Genomic DNA, 25933 nt, shown 5'->3' with positions numbered 1-25933 from the left:
GCGCGCTCGTGTACACTCACTCTCTCACACACGCGCGCGCTCGTGTACACTCACTCTCTCACACACACGCGCGCGTACACTCACTCTCACACACACACACGCGCGTACACTCACTCTCACACACACACACGCGTGTACACTCACTCTCACACACACACACGCGTGTACACTCACTCTCACACACACGCGTGTACACTCACTCTCACACACGCTCATGTATACAGACACACGCGCTCATGTGTACACTCACGCTCGTGTACACTCACACTCGTGTACACTCACACTCGTGTACACTCACACTCGTGTACACTCACACTCGTGTACACTCACACTCACACACGCGTGTACACCTCTCTCTCACACAAGTGTATACACTCACTCACACACACACGCTCATGTGTACACACACACACACACACACACACACACACACACACACACACACACACACACACACACACACATTCTCAATCTCATGCTCATACTCTCACACATGCACTCTCGCACACTCTGTAAATACATTCACAGTGCAGGCGACACACCAGCATGTCGTTCCTCAGGAGTGTGTTTGTGAACTTGGTCCTGCGTAACAGAGCTGAAGCAAATCATGAATGCTGGTCTGACTGACAATCACTGATCTGTCCTTACTGGTAAACAGGGCATGAGGAAAGGCACTGGATCTCAATCTGATTGGAGGAGTGACTGGGATGATTTGGCATGTGCTGATCTTTAACACAGAGTGACAACAGAGATCCTGCAGTGGAAGTCCCCTATCTAAAGAGTAATGCCAGTAAAAAACAAAAACGAGAGCCCTACGGACACGTCTAGTCCAATCACGTCGCCTTGTACACACTCTAAAGCATGAGCAAGGCTTTGAATTCATCTGTTAAATGCAACACAGGCACAGAGAATGAAAAAAGGCCCTGCTTACATACTAAAAGGACCTATTTTATAATTTTATAAATAAATACTGTACTCTAGGTCATAGTATTCTAAAACGTAAAGAAAAAAAAAATCATTCTATATAGCAGTGGAAGCAGCAAAATGACCGTGAGGGAGACTAGCAGTAAAAGTGGCATAGGCTATAAAACACTTTGTTTAAGAATTAAACACTGTTCTCCAAATCAATTAGGCAAGTTTCCTGATGTTTGCTTCTTTAGTTTTGTACCAGAGATACAAGGTTTCAAACAAAAAAATATATATAGTATGTACACAAATCAGTATACATCATTACGTTAAGTAATTAAGATCTGTAAATGGATCACTTTAGTGACACAAATGCTAGCAAACTTTCTTGAGATGATTTCTTTGATTGCGCTTTTCCAAGATGGCCGCCTTAACATCACAACATCTCAAGGTTCAGCTACATGGTGATTTTTTGTTCCTTGCGAGACGCCATGACGGCAGGGAAGGGCAAGGAACTAGATGCAGATGTCGCTGAAAAAGATTTTAACTGTTACAGATATTGTGTCCTGGCTACACTAATAACTATTAACATTTGAAGTAAATTTGGAGAAAGAGTGAAAATGTTTTGTGGGCGTGTTCTAAAGCCATTGATGACACTGCAAAAATGCGTTCAGGTCTCGTCTGGACTGTAAGGTAAGAATGAACACACTGCCACCATGTGGATGAATATGCCTCATGATGTGCTTGGTAAGACAGACAAGCTAGCTCCCGAAAACAAATACCAGATACTCAGATGATTTAAGGCTGGACACACAGGCACACAATCCGAGACAAAATGAAACACAAAGGCAGAACAAGCAGGCTGAGGTTGAGCCTAGAGCTGGCTGGTCAACCGTTTTGATTCCATGTATATCAAAAAGAAAGTTATTAAATAGAGATAGTGTGACTCTGTTTGGGATTCGGTTACCCTGTTCAGCAGCATGACCACTGGCATGATTTCAATCCAATGTCAGAGGTCTGCCGATGCAAGGACATGCTAAGGCTGTTTTGGTCTGGACTGGTCCGGAAGTCTGAGACGGGGTCAAAGGTAACAGGAAGCCGCCAGCAGTGTCAGAGCAACAGACAGGAAGTGAGTGACCCGATACAGATGAAGAGTAGAAAAGATCAACATGGCAACGCTGAGAGGAAGCAGCAGGCGCAAGGTCGGCCGCAACATCAGCTTACTGCAAGAGATGAACACACGCACACACACCTTATGACCTTTGACCCAAATACAAAAGAAAAAAAAATCCTGAAATTAATTCCTGAAATGCAAAGTTAATATTAGGGAATTCTTCATTAAATTCTTTTTTTTATTAAATTTTTTTTTATTAAAGTTTCATGACTATAAGCAAAACCAAAAACACGTTGCCAGTTTCTACACAATGGAAATAATCTTTTACTAACTTTCTATTTTAACCATTAGAAAACATTAAGGGCATTTAAAAAAAGAAATAAAAAACTAAAATTGTGCTTGCGGTATAGAAATATATTCATTGAATGAATAAGGGAATTGTGAGACATGCCTGTAGACTGGTTTATGTGTTTCATTGGGGAATGAGGAATTATTTGACTTTCCTTTACCTTCTCGTACGCTGAAAATCTCTTTTATTCTCTTTATGCCGACTTGAATTATTTGTGAGTATATTCTTTACGGGGTGTTCTGTCCTAACAGGCCTTGCCTCTATAAGTGGACAGAATGTACGTGAGGAGACATTCTGTACACGCCATAACGTGAAGACCCTTTTATTTCACAATAAGCTAAGCCTGTCTAAACAGATTTTCCTAAATGACCTAGAAACCTCTTAGATACTGGGTTTCAGACAGGATGGAAGACAAGACTTCGACTACATTCCCATATGTACTTCCCCATCTGAAGGACTTTGTGAAAATATTAATTCATCTGATGTAAAGATCCTGACTCTATCCTTCTGAAAAGGGTGAAGCAGCACCTTCTACGCTTGGACTCCTAATGAATCAAAAATAATGAATGACCCTATAAATGAATGAATGAATGAATATTAATAAATGAATTTACAGATTAATAAGCCAACAAATTAATCTGTAAATTAATAAATGAATTTACAGATTAATAAGCCAACAAATTAATATATGAATGAATGAAACATTGCATTTACAAATGTATGAATGAACCAGAAAACAGATTGAGTTCAGTAAGACACTTTATGCAGCTAGACACATAATATATGATGATGTAAATCCAGTCCGCTAACCAACACCTTAGAAAGACAACTACATGCACCACTAGAGAAACATTAGACATTTCTTTACTCATTTTTAAGACAATTATCACAATATTTCAAAATACTTTATACAGTCCAAGCACATTCCGTCAACATTTTCCGAACCCATCCAATGAATATGAGTTTAAGTATATTCGTTTTGCCAAGTTTGTGCTTCCAACATTAACTGGGCTCCACACTCACGCACGCGCGCACACACACACACACACACACACTCTCACCACACACACACTCACCTGCGGCTCAGAGTAAGCGTATTGCAGTTGACGAGTAGCACAGAGGCGATGAACAGAGGCAATGTGTGTGGCCAGAATGGGTCTGGATTCAGATGAGCTGAATACCTGCTCAAAAATATATTAATACAAAATATAAATAAAAAAATAAAGTGTGCTAGAAAGATAGAGAGATTAAGGAGGTTGCTCTTCATAATGAAATTGAGACAGACTCTTCTCGGTATGAGCATTCAGAGGTTTAGTAGTGTGCACAGATTCAGGTAGTTATTGGTGTATGCAGAAATTACCGTAAGTTTCGACTCCAGTAGATGAGAGAAGGTGCGCTTAGCATTACAGGTAGAGCGAGCAGTGCAGACACGTTCAGGTGAAGCTGTAGGTCATCTCTGACCTCCTGTAGTGCTGATTCAGATAGAAGTGGGGTGCCATTACATTCGCTATGGCTCCTTTGGCTTTCACTAGTGCTGCAGCCGTTCTCTGTGTTCTGCTGCATGCTTTGTGGTGCCTGATCAGAAATAATAATAATAATAATGCTTAATAAACATTAATAAAAATTAATAAACCAAAATAAGAGAAGATATAGTATACTCAGAAGAATAAGAACCCAAATCGGATGCATTTCTCTGTAAAGGGTCAGAAAACTGACTGATATGATTACGACTTCCATCATCATTAAAGATTATGAGAATGGTTGAATGAGAATCTTGTTTTTTTCTGAATTCCAGTCTGGCCTTGTGATTCTTACTGCTTTTCTTTCGGGTTTTTTAAACATCCTAAAGTGCACTTTTAAAACCATTGTAAAAAAGAGAAAAATAATGAAAACATCCATGACTCTGTCTCGGAAGAGGCCAAAACCTAGTGAGTGGGTAAGGAGGGCATTAGTGGTAGAGGCAGCTAAGAGGTGAAGGATAAAGTTCAACATTGTGCTACCACCACCATGCTTCAGTGTGTGGATGATGATCTGAGGATGATGAGCAGTGTTGGGTGTCAGCTAAATGTAGCTAAAATTCGTGACAAAGCCAGAAAGTTTAATTTAAATCTCAGCAGACTGACAGGCTGCCAAGTCTCCAGCACAGCTTTTAACCAATTCCAAAAGGAAATACGACTTCCCATTTTTCCATGAAGTCCAGCTTTATGCTATGGTTATCCTGTGTCCTGTAGTTCAACTATGGATCTCTACAGATGTTTAAAATGGGTCTTTGGCTTCTTGGAGATGCAGATATTGGAGTCTTGATGCCAACCATATTAATAAACTAATTTATATTGAAACTAATTAAACAGATGTGAATAAGTATGAAATTCTTTTTTATTTGTAGACAACTAAGCAAACCATATTGATTCCCCACATTAATATTGTGGGATATTTTGTGTAGATTCATGACATATTATCCCAATTATATGTCATGAATCAAGGTTGTAATACTACAGGATGTAACAATGACTTTGACTGGATAAGTTTATGGATAAAATACTGAAACATGTATTTGCATTTACAGCATTTAGCACTTTGGTGTTCACTAGGTCAAAAATTCATTGGGTTAATGTTTAAACACCTCAAGTGATTTGGAGCACTTACCAGGTTCAGCATGTGACTTAAGGTCCTCTCGGTCATCTGTAATCTAAGAACCTACATGATAACAAACAATTACATTTACACAAAATTAAACACATAGATCATGTAGAGTAACAGAAAAACCAAATGTATATTTATAGCCTATGGAGCGCCACACAGGAAAGGTTTGTTGAGCATTGCATACCCTGTAGAGGTGAAGCAGAAAGCTGACAGTGACTGACAGGGCTCCACAGGTGACTCCGCCCAGTGCAGTCAGACCGAGGATGAGGAGGATCTGAGCGGGAACATGAAGGGTGCCACAGTGGCGAGAGACTGAAGGCCTGCAGAAGAAATACCACAATTCAGTTAAAACCCATGTTAAACAGCCAGGACCTCATTCTGTGCACATATCATCACCCAACAAACATCTGTAAAATGAAACTAAATATCACAAACAATAAGGTGCTTTGGATTTCTGAATTTGTGCCTATTTTTTACCTTCTATTGCTTCATTTGGGAATTGGTAATCATTTACCTGTGCAGTGGAGCTAAGAGGAAAGACAGGGCATGTAAAGACATGCTGAGAACAGCACTTCCCCAGAAGGCCACTGCAGCACCCAGAATGCACATCAGTGGTGAAACGAGGCGGGGCCAGTCCTGCCCCGGCCCCACTGCATCACGGGACAAGTCTTCCAATGGGGCAAGAGGCAAGAGGTCTACCGCAGGGAGAGCCAGAGCAGACCAGCATTCCTGAAACCAGCCCTGTCTGAGAGAAAGAGGGAGATTATTGATTAAATATTTATTAAACTTAAGGTAACATGGACATAAAGACAGAGATAACAAATCATAACCTCTGTACATATATAGATAATAGAGGAGCACAACCCATAAGATAAAAACAAATGACAGATCAAATTAATTACACAAAAGACTAACAAAAGAAAAATTAAAGAAATAAAGAAGACAAAGCTAAACGAGCAGACCATGAACTGACCTGAGGAACAGGTGCAGCAGCAGAACAGGAGGCTCAAGTTTATGTAGCTGTAAACTTTTTGCTATGGTGTCTCTCGTGTTCACGGCTCGACCCGTTCGTAGGACAGAAGTCAGCTGCCTCTTTAAAGCGAGCATCAACACCACAGCCACATACACAGGCATTGCTGGGCCACAGAAACGAAGGATCTGAGAAACCAGAAATCCTCTCCAATGTCAATTTTATCAATCAAATGAAATCATAATCGTAAGATTAGCTGCCTTATTTTTGGAATCATTTACATTTTCTGAAACCGAGTGAAGGTGAACTGGAAGGTTAGAAAGAACAGAGTAGTGTGTGTGTGTGTGTTATTGTAGGTGAATGTTTAGGGGACGTACCTGTCCGAGCACTTTAGGGAAGGAGGTGCGCACTGAGATCTGCAGTAAAATCAAACACACTACATTAGACACTCTCTGGAAACTTGGTGGTTTAAAAAAAAAAAAGTAAGTGGCAATGCCTCATGGGAAATCACCTTGTACTGGCAGTTGGGGGCAGCGTGGAGCTGTAAGAGGGCACTTGAGGAGTTGTCTTTGCGACTAGTGTGCAGCATACCGCTAATCTCGGTCACTGAGGGAATGCTGGAAATGGCACCAATGTTTATTAGAACAAGAAAGTAAACAACATCAACATATAACGAGAAATAATTTAAAGCATGTGATATGAATGACTTTGTATACATACCCTGCAGTGACGAAGGAATCTTCTTGAGACCAAGGCACCTTCAATCGGTAGATATTGGGCAGTCTTTCTACAGGCAAATACAAAAAAATTATGCTTTTTACAGGCAGATAGTCAGGCACCATGGCTGAGATGGAAATGAAGATATCCATATATCAGTTTACCTTTGGTAACCTTGCACTGGCTGCTTACTGTGATTTTAAAGGCCTGATAAACCTGTTGGTTGAACAACATTACAGATTTAGCCTTGAGCAGCAATTGAGGGGGCCAAGCACTGTTTAAACCAGATACAGGTAATAGTGGTAAATAAATAAATATAAGTCAGCAGCTGTTATAACTATGTTTAAAAGGAAACACAATGTATACATGATATAAAACATGAAGAGCTTTACCTGGTGAAAGTGGTGCAGTTGGAGAGTGTGCAGTAGACTGGATGAGCTGATCATGACATCACTTACTGTCAAACCTGCAAAACAAGAAAAAAACAAAAAACAACTTTTTAAAGAAACAACTAACAATTCTAACATTTTAATCTGCTAACCACTACTATGTTTGTAAAAAAAAATCCCTTATGACTTTTCCTCCAGTTTTATGTTCGATACAAACATAGGATTTTTCTTGCTGAGACATCTAAACTTCTAAATACACAATTTCAGCACAGAAGTGTTGACTTGTGATGGTAAAAGCATTACAGTGAATTCTTGTGTTTGCTTATAACTGAGGCCCAATATATTGGGGTCTGGGGTGCTTAAAGGGTAAATAGATGGTAACAGTATAACGCAGCAGTCACAACTCAGTGTGTGGGGAATTGATCTCACCGAAAGAGAGAACATGAGGGACAGGAACTGGGATGGTCAGGCTTTCTTCTCTCTGCCACTCACACTCCACTATAAACTGGGGGGAAAATATGATTTAACAGAAACCTCTAGAATAGTTCTAGAGAATATACCAAAAAGACATTTTCTATAATGAACTAAAAATAATTAAATAATTTAAAGGAAATTCACTATTGGTCAAAAATCTAATTTGCCCTCTAGTGAGTTACAGAAATTATATTCTTAAACAACATGAATCTGAGCAAAAGGATTCTCCCTCCCTCACTCACTCTCTCCCTCCCTCCCTCACTCTCTCCCTCCCTCCCTCCCTCCCTCACTCACTCTCTCCCTCCCTCCCTCACTCACTCTCTCCCTCCCTCCCTCCCTCACTCACTCTCTCCCTCCCTCACTCACTCACTCTCTCTCACTCTCTCTCTCACTCTCTCTCTCTCACTCACACAAGTTTATATCTTCCTGTGCGTTTCTCTTTTATCGGCTGTATTCATGAGATTAAAATACAAGTCAGGTTCAAGCTGATGTGGAGAACAGATTCTCGCTCTGTGTGAAAGCACTGGAGTGTCTGATTGGAAGAATTGTAGCTCACATATGGACGAGAGCAGAAGAGGAAGGACAGGTTTTGTGGATGATTTTGTACCTGTCGTGTATTGAGGTTTGAGGCATCGATGACCAGATGAGAGATGCCAAACAGTTCACTTAACTTAACAATTAGGACCTAGAGCCAAAGAGAGGAAAGAATAAATGTCACTTCCTCATGTGCTACATACATACTGTACAAATACAAAAAATTAAGAGAAACACAATACAGGAATAGAAAAGGAAGAGCAATACAGTAAGAGCATTATATATTATACATTGCAGCACAATAAAATATGCAGGAGTGGAAATAACAGAATTACAAACACAATAACAACCAGAACATGGAGACTCGTTGTGTATAAAAAAACATTTCAGCATCTCTAGGAAAAAAGTGATATCACCAGCTGGAGTGTTAAAATCATGTTAAAGATCAAATCCCTGCTCATCTGCCAATTCCCACTTTCTAGCTCACTCTCCCCAAACACACTACCAACTGAGGAGTTTGAAGGCTAAAACAACCTTCATACATGCAGGGACTCACTGTGACCAAGTGACCAGAGATCATGCATTTTCAACTGCTGCGACTTCCAGTATCATGAGTGACAGCGAACATTATTGACTGGAGGCAGCCATGCCTGGGGACTAGTGGCGCAAGAAAGAGATAAATCTGAACTTTATGTGAATACAGAGTAATTCAGAGTCGCTTATCTTTTTCTACCCATCCCAAGACATACAGAGATTGTACCAGCTCTAGCTGTGTTCCGTGTCATGAAGATTTTGGTCCTTCACTGAGATGAGACCAACCCTGTGAGGATCCTGAGGCATCTAAAGTTGTACCAGCTCCAGTTGGACTATGATTTATGAAGTATTCAGACATTCTAACAGAAGCCAACTACATGTGGTCTTTGAGGACAATAACCTCATCAATACACAATATCCAGACTTTATATTTCTAAAAATCACACCCTCCAGTGTCACCCAAATGCAGATGGTTCCTCTCAAGGTTTCTTCACAGTACACAGACTGGTGGCTTCCAGAGATAAAATCACTGTATTTGTGAATGTAGAATAGCATGCGCTTTCTCAGAGACCTAAACTTAATCAAACATCCAATTCAGACATGGAGGACAGAAATGGAGTACTGTAAGGTCCAACATTACATTATACACATTATACTTTTGTCCAAAAACGAGTGTTGGAAAATTACCTAAATTCATTACCTTCATTCTCATCACTGGGTCTGGCCTTGATTCAAAGCTTGTTAAATAAGCTTTCAGGTTGAATATGTAATAAGTGACTGAGTTTTCTCTTCATAAATTTTGAAAAGCAGATGCACTTGGATATTTTTATTAATTATTTCATTAAAACAAAAGAAAGAAAAGAAAAGCTACAGGCAATTATCGGCAGGAAATTAAAGAAACGAAAATAAAAAAAAAATCACATACCTTATAAGCTGGAAGAAGTTCTGTTCGGGGAGACAAATCTACTGCTTGCTCACTGACAAAGTTAGGGGAAAAAATATTAAGTAAAAATAATAATCTAATTATTCACTAATTAATTAACAGATATTTCCCTGCAATGCGCTGTTCATCAATAAATCACCGTAAATCAACAGACAGTCTCTCTTACTGGTTCAAGGCTCATTTCTATTTAGTCTAGTATCGCCACATATACATTACAGCACAGTGGAGTTCTTTTCTTCACATACCCCGACTGAGGAGGTTGGGGTCAGAGTGCAGGGGCAGCTATGATACAGCGCCCCTGGAGCAGGGAGGGTTGAGGGCCTTTCTCAGGAGCCCAGCAGTGGCAGCTTGACTGTGCTGGGCCTTGAACCCCGATCCTCCGATCAACAACTCAGAGCCTTAACCAGTTGAGCCCCCACTGCCCCCAGTTGAACTGTTATATGAACTGAATATTTTAAACTTCACTTTAATTAAACACTTTTAACGCTCACCACACAGAGCCATTCATCTGAGTGCAGCCAAAGAGCCAGCTGGACATTTCCTGTGAGACAGAACCTCAAATTCAGAGTCCCTCAAATCACTTTAATATCTGGAATTGAAAAGCTGAAAGTGAAAAAAATCCTAAACAAGCCAATAAAAAAAATGCATTTATGTTTGGTCTTCTGCACTAGTGAGTAGCAAAAAAGCAAAAAACATTATTAAAAAAAATATATCTTTAGATTTAATGTTAAACAGTTTTAATCATCACAGTTAATTAAATTGTTAATTTCTTTTTTTTTTTCTTTAGAAAATTTATAAGTGAGTTTATTTGAATCCACAATTGCACACTAACCAGGTTGCTGTTGCGGCAGTAGAAGTGTGTGTAAGCTTTCCTCCTGCTGCTAAGCGCAAACAGGAAGTACTGAACTTGGACTTCCTGTATAAATAATGAGGGGACATTAAACTCATGAGACAGAGTAACAACAGTGTAAATGTGTAAGGGTGCATCTTAATCAGCTCCCACTCCAGTAGTCAGGCTAATAACCAGGGAATCAGCCATTGCAAAATCCTATAATCGCACTGGAAAGTTCACTCACTAAAAAAAATCCCACGATGCACTGCAACAACCAGAGAGCATAATGCTAACTATATTCTCTTACTGGAATTGACATAATTAAAGCCTTTCAGCTTGCAAACAAAAAGGCGAGCTAAACTAGTCTCAGCCAAGTTCATTACAAATGTAAGCAACTTGTTATTGTAGCTTTCAAATGGCAAAACATAAAAAATGACAAAACCTTCAATCCTGCCTGTTGCATATAAATGCCTGTGATAAAATTTTACAATGTGAGGATGCCATCAGTGTCCAATGTGTAGTGAGACAGGGTCCTTCCCAGAGCCCCAACTTATTTGCACTATAAACTGATTCACTGTTTAGGGAGCTAGAGAGCTGATTAAGCTACAGCCTGTGTGAGTTTGCATCACCTTGGGAGCGCTGTAGAACAGACGGAGTGTGTTCACTTCACTCCAGGCCTCCAGGGAGCCTACAGAGAGAGAGGGGGAGAGGGAGGGGGGGTAGAGAGAGAGAAAGAGAGAGAGCAAGAGGGAGGGGGTAGAGAGAGAGAGAGAGAGAGAGAGAGAGAGAGAGAGAGAGAGATAGAGAGAGAGAGAGAGGGGAAGGTGGGGTAACGCTTTTCCGCTCACACATCGTCTCTCGAGATAGTGTTCACTTGTATCGACTCTCTAGCTCTCTCTCTCTCTCTCTCTCTCCTTTATTCTCTCTTAGTCTAACATGGACTAGTTTTTTTCTCTTCTCTTTCTCCTCGCTCCTTCGCTCTCTACTCTTTCCTTTTTTTCTCTCTCTTCTCATCTCTCTCTCTCTCATCTCCTTTTTTTCTTCTATCCCTACTCTCTCTCTCATCTCTTCCTTTGTTTCTCTCGCTCTGCATTGCTATCTCTTCCTCCTTCTCTCTCTCTGCTCTACAGTCTTTCCTGTTTGTTCTCTCCTGCTCTCTCTCTCTCTCTCTCTCTCTCTCTCTCTCTCTCTCCTCTCCTTTTCCTTTTTTTCTCTCTCTCTTCTCTCTCTCTCTCTCTTCTCTCTCTTCCTTTTCTCTTCTCTCTCTCTCTCTCTCTCTCTCTCTTCTCCTTCCCTTTTTTTTCTCTGCTCTCTCTCTCTCTTCCCTCCATGGGATGGAGTTAAACACTAATCTAATATTCTCTGACCAAATGTGCACAACTAATGGCAATACTTTAAGCCATTTAAATCTACAGTATCTCACAGAAGTGAGTACACCCCTCACATTTTGTAAATATTTTATTATATCTTTCAGCATCATATCCAGAGGTTGTGTTTGGAAATAGACATATGAATGCTTCCAGCATTGCTGCAGAGGTTGGAGGGGTTGGGGATCAGCCGGTCAGTGCTCAGACCATACGCCGCACACTGCATCAAATTGGTCTTCATGGCTGTTGTCCCAGAAGGAAGCCTCTTCTACAGCTGATGCACAAGAAAGCCCACAAACAGTTTGCTGAAGACAAGCAGACTAAGGACATGGATTACTGGAACCATGTCCTGTGGTCTGTTGAGACCAAGATAAACTTATTTGGTTCAGATGGTGTCAAGCGTGTGTGTGGTGGCAACCAGGTGAGGAGAACAAAGACAAGTGTGTCTTGCCTACAGTCAAGCATAGTGGTGGGAGTGTCGTGGTCTGGGGCTACATGAGTGCTGCAGGCACTGGGGAGCTACAGTTCATTGAGGGAACCATAAATGGCAATATGTACTGTGACAAAGAAGCAGAGCATGATCCTTTCCCTTTGGAGACTGGGCCAAAGAGCAGTATTAAAACATGATAACGACCCCAAACACACCTACAAGACAATCACTGCCTTGCTAAAAAAGCTGAGGGTAAAGGTGATGGACAGGCAAAGCATGTCTCCAGACCTAAACCCTATTGAGCATCTGTGGGGCATCCTCAATCGGAAGGTGGAGGAGCACATGTTCTCTAACATCCACCAGCTATGTGATGTTGTCATGGAGAAGTGCAAGAGGACTCCAGTGGCAACCTGTGATGCCCTGGTGAACTCCATGCTCAAGAGGGTTAAGGCAGTACTGGAAAATAATGGTGCCCACACAAAATATTGACACTTTGGGCCCAATTTGGACAGTTTAGATACTTAGGGGTGTACTCACTTTTGTGGCCAGCGGTTTAGACATTAATGGCTGTGTGTTGAGTTGTTTTTTGGTAGTAATAAAAAAGGTGACACACTACTCACTTGCTTTGTAAATCCCTCAAAGACCAATGAACACACTCTAAAACACACCTGAAAAGCTGACTGGTGTGTCGATTTGCTCAGCAGGTAGCTGCACGGGGTGGCGGATGAAGTGATGATTCAGTACAGACTTCCTTTTCTCTGTATCCTTTGTGAACTAAGGAATCATACACATAAGGACAAGGCAAATTCCACACACATGCACAAACACACACATGATGAATGCTAATATAAAGTATGACTGTACACACCTGCCCCGTCTCAGGATCAATCAGGTCAAAGAATGCCCGCACTGTGGCTAGCACCAACTCCTTACACCTTGAAAAAAGAAAACAAAACAAAATACAGAAAAAGAGGATCAAACACAGAAGCAACCCCCCCAACACACACACTCTCACCCCACACACGCACACACACACACACTCTCTCTCTCTCTCTCTCACCACACACACACACACACACGCACACTCTCTCTCTCTCTCTCACCACACACACACACACACACACACACTCTCTCTCTCTCTCTCTCACCACACACACACGCACACACACACACTCTCCTCTCCATCTGCTCTCGCTCTCGTCACCACACACAACACCACACACACACTCCTCGCAGCCACACACTAACACACCACACACACACACTCGTCTCTCACCACACAACACAACACACACACACACACGCTCTCTCACCACACACACCACACTCTCTCTCACACTCTCGTCACACACATCACACACACACACACACGCCTCTCTCACCACACCCACACACCCCCCATAACACACGCTCTCCTCACCACACACACACACACCCCCCACGCTCTCTCACCCCACACATCCCACCACACACACACACACTCTCTCACCACACACACACACACACACACACACACACACACACGCTCTCTCACCACACACACACACACACACACACACGCTCTCTCACCACACACACACACACACGCTCTCTCACCACACACACACACACACACACACACACTCGCTCTCTCACCACACACACACACACACACACACGCGCTCTCTCACCACACACACACACACACACGCGCTCTCTCACCACACACACACACACACGCGCTCTCTCACCACACACACACACACACACGCTCTCTCACCACACACACACACACACGCTCTCTCACCACACACACACACACACACGCTCTCTCACCACACACACACGCTCTCTCACCACACACACACGCTCTCTCACCACACACACACGCTCTCTCACCACACACACACGCTCTCTCACCACACACACACACACACGCTCTCTCACCACACACACACACACACACGCTCTCTCACCACACACACACACACACACGCTCTCTCACCACACACACACACACACACGCTCTCTCACCACACACACACACACGCTCTCTCACCACACACACACACACGCTCTCTCACCACACACACACACACGCTCTCTCACCACACACGCACACACGCGTCGCACCACACACACACGACTCGCGCGATGCGACTCGCGCGGCGCACCACACACACTACACACACGCGCGCGCGCGGCGCGAGAACACAAACACACCGCGAGCGCGCGCGCGCACCAAACAAACCACACGAGCGCGCGCGCGCGAGCACCCACACACACACGAGACAGCGAGCGCGCACACCACACACCACACCGCGCGAGCGCGCGCACCACAAACACAGCGCGCGCACCAACTACACGCGCGCGAACCACACAAAAGCGCGAGCGAGCGCGCACACACCACACACACACACACACAAGCGAGCGCGCGCGCGCACACACACACACACACACACACACACACACACACACACACACACAAACCACACACGCGCTGTGCACACACAAAACGAGAGAACAAAAAACAAAGAGCTAGCAGACAGAGCAGAGAGAGAGAGAGACATAGAGATATATAGAGAGATTAGAGAGAGAGAAAAACACAACAAAAGATATAGAGGAGACAAAAGAGAGAGAGAGAGAACAACAGTACACAAAGCGACGATCACACACATGAGTCGAGCTATGCGATAGCAGAGTACGAGAGTATGCGCGAGCGCACACAGCTATATACTAGCTCTGCAGTAGCTCGTACCACACGCATGCTCTCCTAGCTAGAGAAAACAGAGAGAGAGCGAGCGAACACAACATATAGCGAGATAGCGAGAGAGTCGACAAACACACGTAGAGCTATGAACATAAACAAAAAACAAATATCGCTAGATCGCTAACCACACACACAATCTCAGACAAAAAAACCTACTCTCTCAGCAAACACCTCTCTCCATACTACAAATCAACAACCACTCTCTCTCTACTCTCTATCGCTTTCTCTCTCTACTCTCTCAACCACACAACAAAACACACACTCTCTCTCTCTCACCACACACACTCTCTCTCTCTCTCTCTCTCACCACACACACACTCTCTCTCTCTCTCTCACCACACACACACTCTCTCTCTCTCTCCCTCCCTCACCACACACACACTCTCTCTCTCTCTCCCTCACCACACACACACACACTCTCTCTCTCTCTCTCTCACACACACCACACACACACACACACACACACCACACCACACCACACCACACCACACCACAGACAGTGAACTAGACAGTGAGTGAACTACTTACCACACAATGGATAGATGATCAGTAGAGACCCAGGTCCTGGGAACAGCAGTCACCTGGGAAAAACAGAGCACACCTTGTCACCATGTCCTGTGCTTTTGAAAGCAAACACAGAGAGAACGAGGAGAAGCTTCTTCTCGCCGGACATTCGAAGTTTAAACCAGGAAACACAAGGATCTGGATCTAGTACTGGACCTCTCCCCTTCAATGTTTTCTGAACATTTTTTTTTAAGGACAATAATTAAATACTATATGCATTTATGTATATTTATGTATATACATTATTTTTCACTTATATTTTCATATTTTCTATAGTTTCTTTTTATATAGTGTATACTTTTTTATAATTTATCTACCTCCTTTTGGTTACATTTTTTATCCCAAATTGCATTCCTAATGTTTGAATACCGGACAAATGCAAAAAGCATCTCTCTGCATGTCGTACTCTGTATGTATGTGTACTGTATGTGACAAAATTTGATTTGATTTGAATTTGATTTGATGGGATGCCTGTTACACTGCAAATGGATACATCACAAAGTCCAAAGGTGAAAGTGAAACGTTTTTAAGAACAATCACCCCCGGTTAAAAATGGAGGGAAAAAAAACCCAACATATTTCTACATCTGTGACGTCACGTCAAAATAAAAAATTTGCACAACATGGACATGTGACATATCAAAACACTCAGCACAATGAGGGGAACTGCCTCACGGGTATTCGGATCACGTCACATGCTCATGTCCGCTCGCCTCCAAAAGTATTGACACCCTAGTGGTCCAGTAGCTTTCACAATCTTTCTGTCCACTCGCCTCCAAAAGTAACACTGATGCTTATGTCCACTCGCCTCCAAAAAGCACCGGCCTTTGCGAATACTTGCACCGTCAAAGCCAACATCAAAGTTTGTTGCGACGAACTTTACAAATCTAGTTATAAATACCATTTGTTTTCATTTTATGTAACACCTTGTTTATCTACTCTGTATATGAAGTACACATTACTCTTAAAAGCTAATCGAGGCCATGATCAAAGGTTTTATGTAATTTTATTTGCCTTGTGCTGTTTAACATTAACTCTATATATTCAATTAATGTTAAATGTTAATGTTAAGATTATACTTGAAGTTCCGCATCAAGTATAAAATTCTGCTATTCAGATTCAAGGTTCTTCATAATCTTGAATGTTTATGTAAATTTAAATGTATTTTTGTAAGGTGACCTTGAGAGTGCCCTCAAATAAAAGTGCCCTCAAATAAAATTAATTCTTATTATAAATAAACTGTATTATATATATATATATATATGTATATATTATTATAGTCTGTTTAATCGAATGGTTGTTTGTGTAAACCAGTGTCTTTGTCGTGTCTTGAGTACACACTCTCCTCTGTGTCTTATCACTTCTACTGCTTTGAGCCAATAACACACTATATCTGAGATAACAAAAAAATCCTGTGTTTGTATTTGTTTTTAATAAATCTGGGGCTATAGGTGGATATTATACACTGTGTTTACTCTTCCTCACCACGACGGCCATCTTGTTGGTGTCATCCGCAGGGCAGGTCAGAGTGGTGAGCCCTGAGCGAACCTGATAGTCACGGTATCCACCTCCCACAGACAACACGGTTACGTTACGCAAATCCTCTGCTCTGGCGCTCCATCGCCGCCTGACCGACAAGTAGAAATCTATAGCGGAGACAAAAACAAATGTAAGGAATATTAACAGTACATTCTTGCAACATATTGGACATGATGTTTTAAGAGCTTTCCTACCAAGTATGAAGGGATCCAAGGAGAGAACAGGAGACTGGTGAGGTGAGGCCTGGGTGAGGATGAGGCTGACCAGACGAGGATTAAAACGAGGAAGGGAGAACAGAGCACGAGCGATCACACCGCCCATAGAGTGACCCACTAACACCACACTGCTTGGAGGATCAGGATGGTTCTGTTTAAGACAGAAAAGCAGCTTCGTTTCACATTGGTGCACTTATGAGGTTATAATGACAAAACCAATGAAAGTGGAAAACTAGAATTTCGACGGCACAATAAAACAGGGAAGTCTCAACTACTGTTTACATAATGATAATACTGCACATACATTTACAAATGAGAGTACAATCCTGGACCACTAAGATTAATATAGTGATAACACTTTTTCTTGCACAAAGAACCTCTTGAATAAATAATAAATCTTAGATTTTTACCTTGTACAGGTGCAGGATGACCTTGATGCTCTCATGAAGGAAGTGAGTTTGTCGGCTCAGACTTCCACCATACAGGGCCACCAGCTCCTCGTTAAAATCAATGGTGAAGACATTCAGGTGGGTCTCTCCATCCAAGCCTTCTGCTTTCCTCAATGCCACGGAGCCCAAAGATCGAGCTGCAAGTTTAGGACAGGGGTAAAGAGCTCTTAGACTATACAGCCAGTGACTCAGATAATCCTGAGTACTAATACAAATGCTGCATATAATTCTGTATGCAATCAACAACAGCACCAAAATATATGTGATTAAAGTCAGATTCCTAATCAGCACATTTATTTATTATTAGATTATGGGGCACTGCTGTCAGAGCTGCTGGTACAAAGAATTAATCAACACCTTCTGACCAATCAGATACAGGAATTCAATAGGTACATACTAATCATTTCATACCTTGCTTGTAGCTGCCAGCATTTCCAGGTAAGAAGAGCACAGGAGCACCAGTGAGCTTGAGATTTCGAGTTTCTTGAGCATACAAACCTTCACCATACAGGAATAGTCCATAGGCAGGGTACTGACGTGCCACACGCCGTGGGAGCTGGACACGCTACACACACACACACACACACACACACACACACACCTTACTATCCTTGTGACAGCCAAGTATGATTTTTAAACGGATACCCTGGAGCTGGTGTATTATTGTAATCAGTGGGTTGCAGTTTAAAGCCTAATCAGTTTAAAGTGAAAAGGGATTAACCTAAAGCTCCATAACTCAACAATCTCCAACAAATAAAATCCTATGGCTCCAGTAAAAAAATATGCCATTTCCCTTACTGGTCCTTGACGCAATAAACACTTAGATTACATTGTTAACATTATCCTGTTCCATCATCAAAAAGAGATCAGTGAATTTCTTTTTTACTAATAGTTTTGTTGACGTTAAGTATATAAGGTAAGATAATATTATTTACAAACAGAGTAGGTGTAACAACATAATGAACTTTAATCCTGGTATGTTTTAATCAGCATTTGGATGATGATAATCCTCCAATGATGATGATGGAGGATGATAATAATGATCATAATACCAAGCTTGCTGTTATTTAACTTGATCACAAATTTAAAATTTCAATAAATGTCCTCAATTCTGTCCTAAACAGCAGGGTGACAAGACATTCCATCATGATAAAGTGAGATCTTGGATCACATTACGAATGGAGAGGGAGAGTATTGTGTGTCATATGCACTACAAAAATAACTCACAAATTATTAATAGCCAAGTGGCTCAAAAGGTGGCATTTCATTACCAAAAAATAGAATTACTTATAGCTTCACTGACTGTAGAAGTCCGAATATTGAGTGATGTTCTCGTATCTTTAATCCCATTTTTACTTAAAGACATGGATAGAGTTTTTACTCAACATTATTGTGCTACAGTATCAGATGATTGTCTGACACTGTTACAAGTCTTTACTTTACAGTAGTGTCTCGGGTGAATCAGAACATGATTAGTGAATGAGACAGGTCTGTGAAGTATAACCTGTAATCAATAAACAGAAATCCTGAAACATTCAGAAAACGATTCGAATCCCATAACGAATCGAGCTAAATGACTCAAAGCAGAATCGGTTAAGCTTTCACTTTTGTGCTTCGAGTCATACAGTTCGATTCGGCAATTGATTCGACACGTTGACTCGTTGATTCGTTCAGAGTTCTACGTTGTGTCTCTCTGAACGAAGGTTTTCTTTCATTTAACATTTAATATAGCTGTAATCTGCATCGTATAACCGAGCTGCGAACGATACGGCAAGTTAAACATGGTAACAAATAAATAAATATAAATAAATAAATAAAAAACAACAGGTAGTCACAGGAAGTGTCTCAAACTGAATCAGGAAGAATTATATGCCACTTCTGGTTACCATGGTAACCTAACCTTCAGCTGCCACGCGCGTGGGGTTCTATTTTGACACACCGTGCAGCCCGGAAGTGCGCGGTTTGGGACCTGTCCAGTCGTTAAGGTAAACTCACCCGGTACTCGGGATACTCGAACATGTAGGTCATGCTGCACCGGTTCTCCTCGAAGCCGAACAGCAGCTCGCGCAGCCCCGTCAGCAGCAGCGCGAGAGCCGCCGCATAAAACCCGTAAATAAGCGCTTTCTCCATCTCTCCAGTAGCTCACAGTGTGTATTTTACACTCCTCTGTTTCCCCTCTCCATTTTATTTTGATTTTTTTCCGCCCCCATTGAAAAACACGCCCTTTTTAAACCAATAGGAGAAACGGTCTACGGAAATGACTTCAGTGAAGCAGCAGCGCTTCCAGCCAACCGAGTGAAGGCTAACTGCTTGTGCTCGACCAATCAAAACTGACAATGCTCGGACTTCAACACAGAGCGCAAAACATTACCTGTTGATGTTTATTTCTTAGCTTATTTTTATTTGTTTGTTTGTAATCTGTGTACTTGTTTTAAACGGTATTACAAGCCAACATTAAACAATCATTAAAAACGATGAAGTTCCTTTTTACAACAATTTCATTTAAAACAAAGTACTTTTATCTTCATTTAACTGAAGGTCAATGAACATATCAGAAATCTGATGAATTTTTAATATTTAAAATAAAATAATTTAACACCTCTGACACCCATATGTCCATGTTAAACATCTCATCCCAGATTTATTCCTCCTCGCTGGAATAATAAGCTCCATTCTTTCCATTAGATGTTGGAGATGTTGGCGTTTGTGTTTATTCAGCTATAAGAGCATTAGTGGGATCAGACACTGATGTAAGTGTGAGGAGGTCTGGGGTTCAGTCGGTGCTCCAGTTCGTCCCAGAGGTGTTTAGCGGGGTTGCGTCAGAGTCCGAGCTCAGGGCTTTGTGCACAGGGGCATTGTCGTGCTGGAACACTGTGCTTCCACTGAAGGGAAACTATAAAGCTACAGAATACAGAGACATACCGTACAATTCCTACTTTGTTACCGAAAGAAACACATATGTTTTTCACACCAAGTAGGTGTTCACAAACCTATTCGTGCAGTGTATCTTTCCAATATTCCAAAATTTACCAAATAAACTTAAAGCGTGTACAATATTTCTTGGTTGCTTTGTTAAATTTACATTTATTTAATTACATCTGTCAGTAGAAAAGGTACAAATTCATTTTAGAAATGCAAAAGTAATTCTTTCAAACTACAATCTGCAATATACTGACAACTAGTTTATATTGGAGCAATTTTCAGGTTCAATATTAAACACGAACATGTGAAATAATAACACAAAAACTTACAGGAACTAAAACTAAACTTAATACTCTCTTAACAATGAAAGTCTGGTGAATATTGGTGAATATTCTTTTACTGTCTAGACAGCAAACGCGGCTCATTGATATTACTATATGATACATTGTACAGTGATTTAATCAAGCAGCTTTGAGTGTTCTATTCTAGTGATGGTCCAGTCTGGTGTCACTCCTTGTGTGAACTCCCTCTGAAATCTGCAAAATAAAGTCAACGCTGAGAAGTTTATCATATAACAGCACTGAGAGAGCGACTTTACAGTCTTTGTTCTTTGAAACAACCTAAGCAATGTTTTTGACATTTTTATATGCTTAATTAACCCAGAATCTGTGCATCTATATTTCTACTACTCACTCATAATTGGCTGTAAGCAGCCTTTTGCTCTCTGGCTTCTCCCCATTTTTTCCAAAAGCCACCTGGAAGATTTGCGCTCCCTCCATTGTGTCCTCTGGCAGCCGGGCACTGGTTAAGTACCAGAAACGCATCAAGATACTGACAAACTTCCTCCCTGGCAAGGAGACAAAAGACAACGCATTGATGAATAAATTAATTAATTGTAAATTAGACACACTTTTTTCCCCCATCACATGCATACACATGCCACATTATTATATTTTATTTCATTAACCACCTCCCAAAGATCCACCCTGATCTGGTTTATCTTTAAAAAGAAAAAAAAAACAAAGGATAAAGGTTTATCCCTCACCATCATTCTCGTAGCAAAAACCAACATCTGCTGGTGTTGTGTACATGATGTCATCTGGATCAGCTGAGAGTGCTTTTTTATAGCTCAACGGGAGATCAGCACATTTCTCCTCCAGTTTCCCTATTACCTACATGACACAGAGCCACTGAGATTATGCACAGGCCAGCACAAACACTGGATGCATATTCGATAGGGATGAACATCACGACTCACTTAACTGAGAAGGGTCATTCAAATAAACTCATTTAAAAAAATGGATATGAGCATCCAGGAGAAATAATTTATGTACTTACATCTTTAGCAACTAGACCTTCAAGTTCTTTAAACTGACACTGAGACAACAGTTGGGATACATGTGCAAATGCCTAGAATTGGAAAAGAAAGAATGAAAAGACATATTTTTGGTATGACACAGACTATTTTCACACTACAAAGCTTAATGTTCTCTCAAAATAGCTCTAAAACACCATGTGTTGAGTCTTTTACTTTTTCAACTGTATCCTGATCAATGTTATTGGTTTAAGGTGTTGGCTTTAAATACTGGGAGACCATGCTTCCTTCACAGACACTGATGGCACAGAGGCCAAACCTCTTATTCTGACAGAACAGAGGCCAACGTCCTATGCTGACCCAGACAGCACAGAGGCCATGCCTCCTACATTGACCCTGACAGCACAGGGGCCACACTTCCTACACTGACTGGGAGCACAAAGGCCAGCCTCCTTCACTGACCCTGACAGCAAAAAAGCCATGCCTGCTTCACCGACACTGACTGAACAGAGGCCACACCTCCTTCACTGACACTGATGGCATAGAAGCCACAACCCCTTTACTGACACTGACTGCACAGAGGCCACACCTCTTTCACTGACACTGACAGCAAAAAAGCCACGCTTGCTTCTCCAACACTGACAACACAAGCCACACCTCCTTCACTGAGACTGACTGCACAGAGGCCACACACCCTTTACTGACACTGACTACACAGAGGCCGCACCTCCTTCACTGACATTGACAGCAAAAAAGCCACACTTGCTTCTCTGACACTGACAACACAGAGGCCACACCTCCTTCACTGACACTGATTGCACAGAAGCCACACCTCCTTCACTGACAACACAGAAGCCACACCTCCTTCATTGACACTGACTGCACAGAGGCCACACTTCCTTAGCTGACAACACAGAGGCCACATCTCCTTCACTGACACTGACTGCAAAAAAGCCACGCTTGCTTCTCTGACACTGACAACACAGAGGCCACACCTCCTTCACTGACACTGATTGCACAGAAGCCACACCTCCTTAACTGACAACACAGAGGCCACATCTCCTTCACTGACACTGACTGCAAAAAAGCCACGCTTGCTTCTCTGACACTGACAACACAGAAGCCACACCTCATTCATTGACACTGACTGCACAGAGGCCACACCTCCTTAACTGACAAGACAGAGGCCACATCTCCTTTACTGACACTGACTGCAAAAAAGCCACGCTTGCTTCTCCAACACTGACAACACAGAAGCCACACCTCCTGACACTGACTGGACAGAGGCCACACCTCCTTAACTGACAACACAGAGGCCACACCTCCTTCACTGACACTGACAGCACAGAGGCCAATCCACCCGCCCCTTTCTGCTCATTGGCTACACGTTTGTTTTGATTTTTGTTTATTATCGGCCCGACTCAGTTTTCTGAAGCATTTCTCAAAAATCGGAGACCCTGCCTTTAAAGACGTTAAATGGTTCACATCCCAACCTGCTTTCCTGAGGACTAGACTGTTCCCTCAACACAGCATGCTTTGGTCTTTACCCGAACAAGCTGATGGATGATCTGGAGCTGGATGTAAAGCACTGAGGACTTCCCCATAATACTCAACACCTGACACAGGAAATAAAACCAGCTCACCTGTTTGGCTCCGTCAGTAAACTCATCAATACAGAAATCTTTGTCGAAATAAGCGCGAATGAGGAAGAAACAGAATTTGGTCCGGATCCAGATGAACGGGTTTGGGATGCCGACCACCACAACCTTCCTCGTCCGTCTGTGTCCCTCTCTGTCCGAACTGCAGTACCGCACCCCAGACACAACACACGACAGCGACGCCTGGTTTTTAACAACGGAGTGATTTCGTATTTCGATTACTTTGTTAAATCTTAGATAAGCGCTCAGACCCGCAGGCCTTCTACAGCTCCATCTGAATAAGGGCAGCGCCATGTTTCTCTTCCCATCGCCTATAGCGGTCCGTCCGCCCGACACGACTAACTACTAAGGTTCCTATATAATAAACTATTATGATTTATTTAAACCGCTTTACTGTGTTTTTGGGTTAAACAAGTTGTGTTATAAATGTATACGTTTTTAAAAATATTTATTTATAATGTATGTACACCTTCTACGTGTGAAAAGTGCATGTATTTGACTTTATATTTCTGTTTCCGGGGAAGATTTAGCAACGCACCAAAATACACAAACGCCGGATCCCAAACAGCTACATGTTCTCTACATTAGTGCACTATTAAGGGTACATAAACAGGAGAACATGCGCCCAACACAGTGCACTAGGTGACTATTCGGGATTGAGCCGAGCTAAACTGAGGAAAGTGTGCGTTTCGACCAGATGAGCTGGAGAAGGTGCAAGGTTTCTGTATGGAATGTCAGGAAAGAGTCGAGCTGTCCGTCTTCACAGATGTGGATAAGGAGCTTTTCATTAAGGAGATCTACCCTCTGGTAAAGAAATTTACTACCTCGGGGGCAACACTGCGGTTAAGAGGCTGAAAGCTCGGTTAAATTTGCCGCACGCATATTTCGGGGGCGCGGCTTTTTGATACTTTACGGTAATGACGCTGTTCTGTGCTGTATTGAGTGCCTACAATAAATGAATACACAACAATTCACAGTATTTATAAGAATAAAGGCTTAAAGTTTAAATAATCATTATATATTTATTAGATGAAACATGTACTTTTTAATAATCGCTCTTAAAAACATGACAATAATATAGTGCCAGGAAATGCATTTTAATCCATTATAAAATGTAAATGAAAAAAAAAAGTTAGTTGATAAAAGTCACTCTGATCACTTCAGAATGATCTACTCTATGTTTACAATAAAGATCTGTCAATTTTACTGTGGGATCTTTTAATAATTCCTATTTAAAGTCAACATACCTGTCAATATAATTTTGCCATGAAATAGAAAGTTTAAAATGTTAGTTGATAACATCTCGAGTCAATGCGCAGAATAAATTTCAGCCAATTTTACTGTTGAATGTTTTCATAATTTCTATTACAGGCTTTTGGCTTGTAATGATTACTATAAATGCAGTGTTTTCTAGTATTGTCACTAATCAGATGCTTCTCCTTTGTGTTTCTCTTGCAGAGAAAACCAGCTGTGCTCAAGGGAGTGCATTTAGGGCCATGCCTTGAAAAATGGACAGTGGATTACCTGGCAGCAAAGGGAGGAAGCCGGGAGGTCAAAGTTCATGTGTCATCTGTTCCTCAGATGGACTTTCTGCATAAGAATTTCATATACAGGCATGTTTAGTAATAACTTGTACACAAGCATTTGCACCTCACAACTCCAGGGTTACAGGTTTCCTTTGATTTCTCAGAGGGATCTACTCCTAAAAAAATACCAGTAGATGGTCCAGGGTGTGTTTCCAATTAATACTTTATTCTTTATGTCTCAGGACATTACCGTTTGACAAGTTTGTCCAGAGAGCTGCAGCAGAAGCAGAGCATGAAGCGTTCTTCATTAGTAAGGTAAACAGCAGACAAGATCTGTGCTCCATAATAGAAGTCCTAGGAAATAATGAGCATGACTTTGAATTTAAGCAAGTAAATGATCCAAATCAGGGATCCACAAATTTAGTTTGTTTTACACTGAAAAGAAATGAAACTTTCAGTGAATATTTGTGGAGTTCTAACACTAAATGGGCTCTTCGGACTGCACTTAAACCCAGGTTATTGTTGTTCTAAGCCCTAATTTAATCCCCAGGGAGAGGAATGTTTCACATGTGTAATGTAGAGCAGGATTTGTGGTTGCAGCATTTGGGTGGGGAATAAAAAATAATGTAAACAAAAGGCCAAAATAGATTAGAAATCTGTGAAAGAAAACAACATCATCTAGATAACAACTTTGAATTATTATTATAATTTTTTTTTCATTTCTCACTGATGGAAAAGCGATACAAGACGGAATTTAAAGCAGTGGCACGCAGTATTTATTCAGTCATAGCTGTT

General features: G+C 41.6%; 3 protein-coding genes and 1 long non-coding RNA gene across 4 annotated transcripts in view; 2 read left to right on the top strand and 2 right to left on the bottom strand.

Annotated features, from left to right (window-relative positions):
• Positions 1-1627: 1627 nt before the first annotated feature.
• On the bottom strand, positions 1628-19847 carry pgap1 (post-GPI attachment to proteins inositol deacylase 1). The gene is made up of 26 exons (XM_047815042.1): positions 19713-19847; positions 18129-18282; positions 17679-17854; positions 17248-17419; positions 17000-17160; positions 15480-15532; positions 13071-13137; positions 12871-12976; positions 11035-11093; positions 10406-10489; positions 10065-10114; positions 9556-9607; positions 8170-8247; positions 7518-7593; positions 7092-7165; positions 6864-6915; positions 6703-6769; positions 6494-6599; positions 6360-6398; positions 5986-6170; positions 5527-5757; positions 5197-5332; positions 5016-5066; positions 3730-3944; positions 3446-3550; positions 1628-2129 (listed from the first exon to the last, which is right to left on the bottom strand). The coding sequence occupies exons 1-26, from the start codon at positions 19845-19847 to the stop codon at positions 1988-1990; spliced, it is 2826 nt and encodes a 941-aa protein (XP_047670998.1). The 3' UTR covers positions 1628-1987.
• LOC125141451 lies at positions 19723-20192 on the top strand. The gene is made up of 2 exons (XR_007140829.1): positions 19723-19864; positions 19957-20192. It is a non-coding gene; the product is annotated as an uncharacterized LOC125141451 (long non-coding RNA).
• Positions 20193-20268: 76 nt separating this feature from the next.
• Positions 20269-23906, bottom strand: maip1 (matrix AAA peptidase interacting protein 1). The gene is made up of 5 exons (XM_027152448.2): positions 23598-23906; positions 21978-22049; positions 21685-21811; positions 21333-21486; positions 20269-21175 (listed from the first exon to the last, which is right to left on the bottom strand). Exons 1-5 carry the CDS (start codon positions 23904-23906, stop codon positions 21097-21099), a joined length of 741 nt encoding a protein of 246 aa, XP_027008249.2. The 3' UTR covers positions 20269-21096.
• tyw5 (tRNA-yW synthesizing protein 5) overlaps positions 23821-25933 on the top strand; it is a 4045-nt gene continuing 1932 nt past the window's right edge. The window contains exons 1-4 of the mRNA XM_027152447.2: positions 23821-23962; positions 24137-24419; positions 25071-25225; positions 25381-25453. Of these exons, the coding sequence (XP_027008248.1) occupies positions 24339-24419; positions 25071-25225; positions 25381-25453 (309 nt within the window). The 5' untranslated portion in view covers positions 23821-23962; positions 24137-24338. The remainder of the gene's footprint in view (positions 23963-24136; positions 24420-25070; positions 25226-25380; positions 25454-25933) is intronic.

The sequence above is a fragment of the Tachysurus fulvidraco genome, chromosome 6 (assembly GCF_022655615.1).
Source record: "Tachysurus fulvidraco isolate hzauxx_2018 chromosome 6, HZAU_PFXX_2.0, whole genome shotgun sequence".
Lineage (NCBI taxonomy): Eukaryota > Metazoa > Chordata > Actinopteri > Siluriformes > Bagridae > Tachysurus > Tachysurus fulvidraco.
This window is presented reverse-complemented; position numbering and strand designations above follow the sequence as displayed.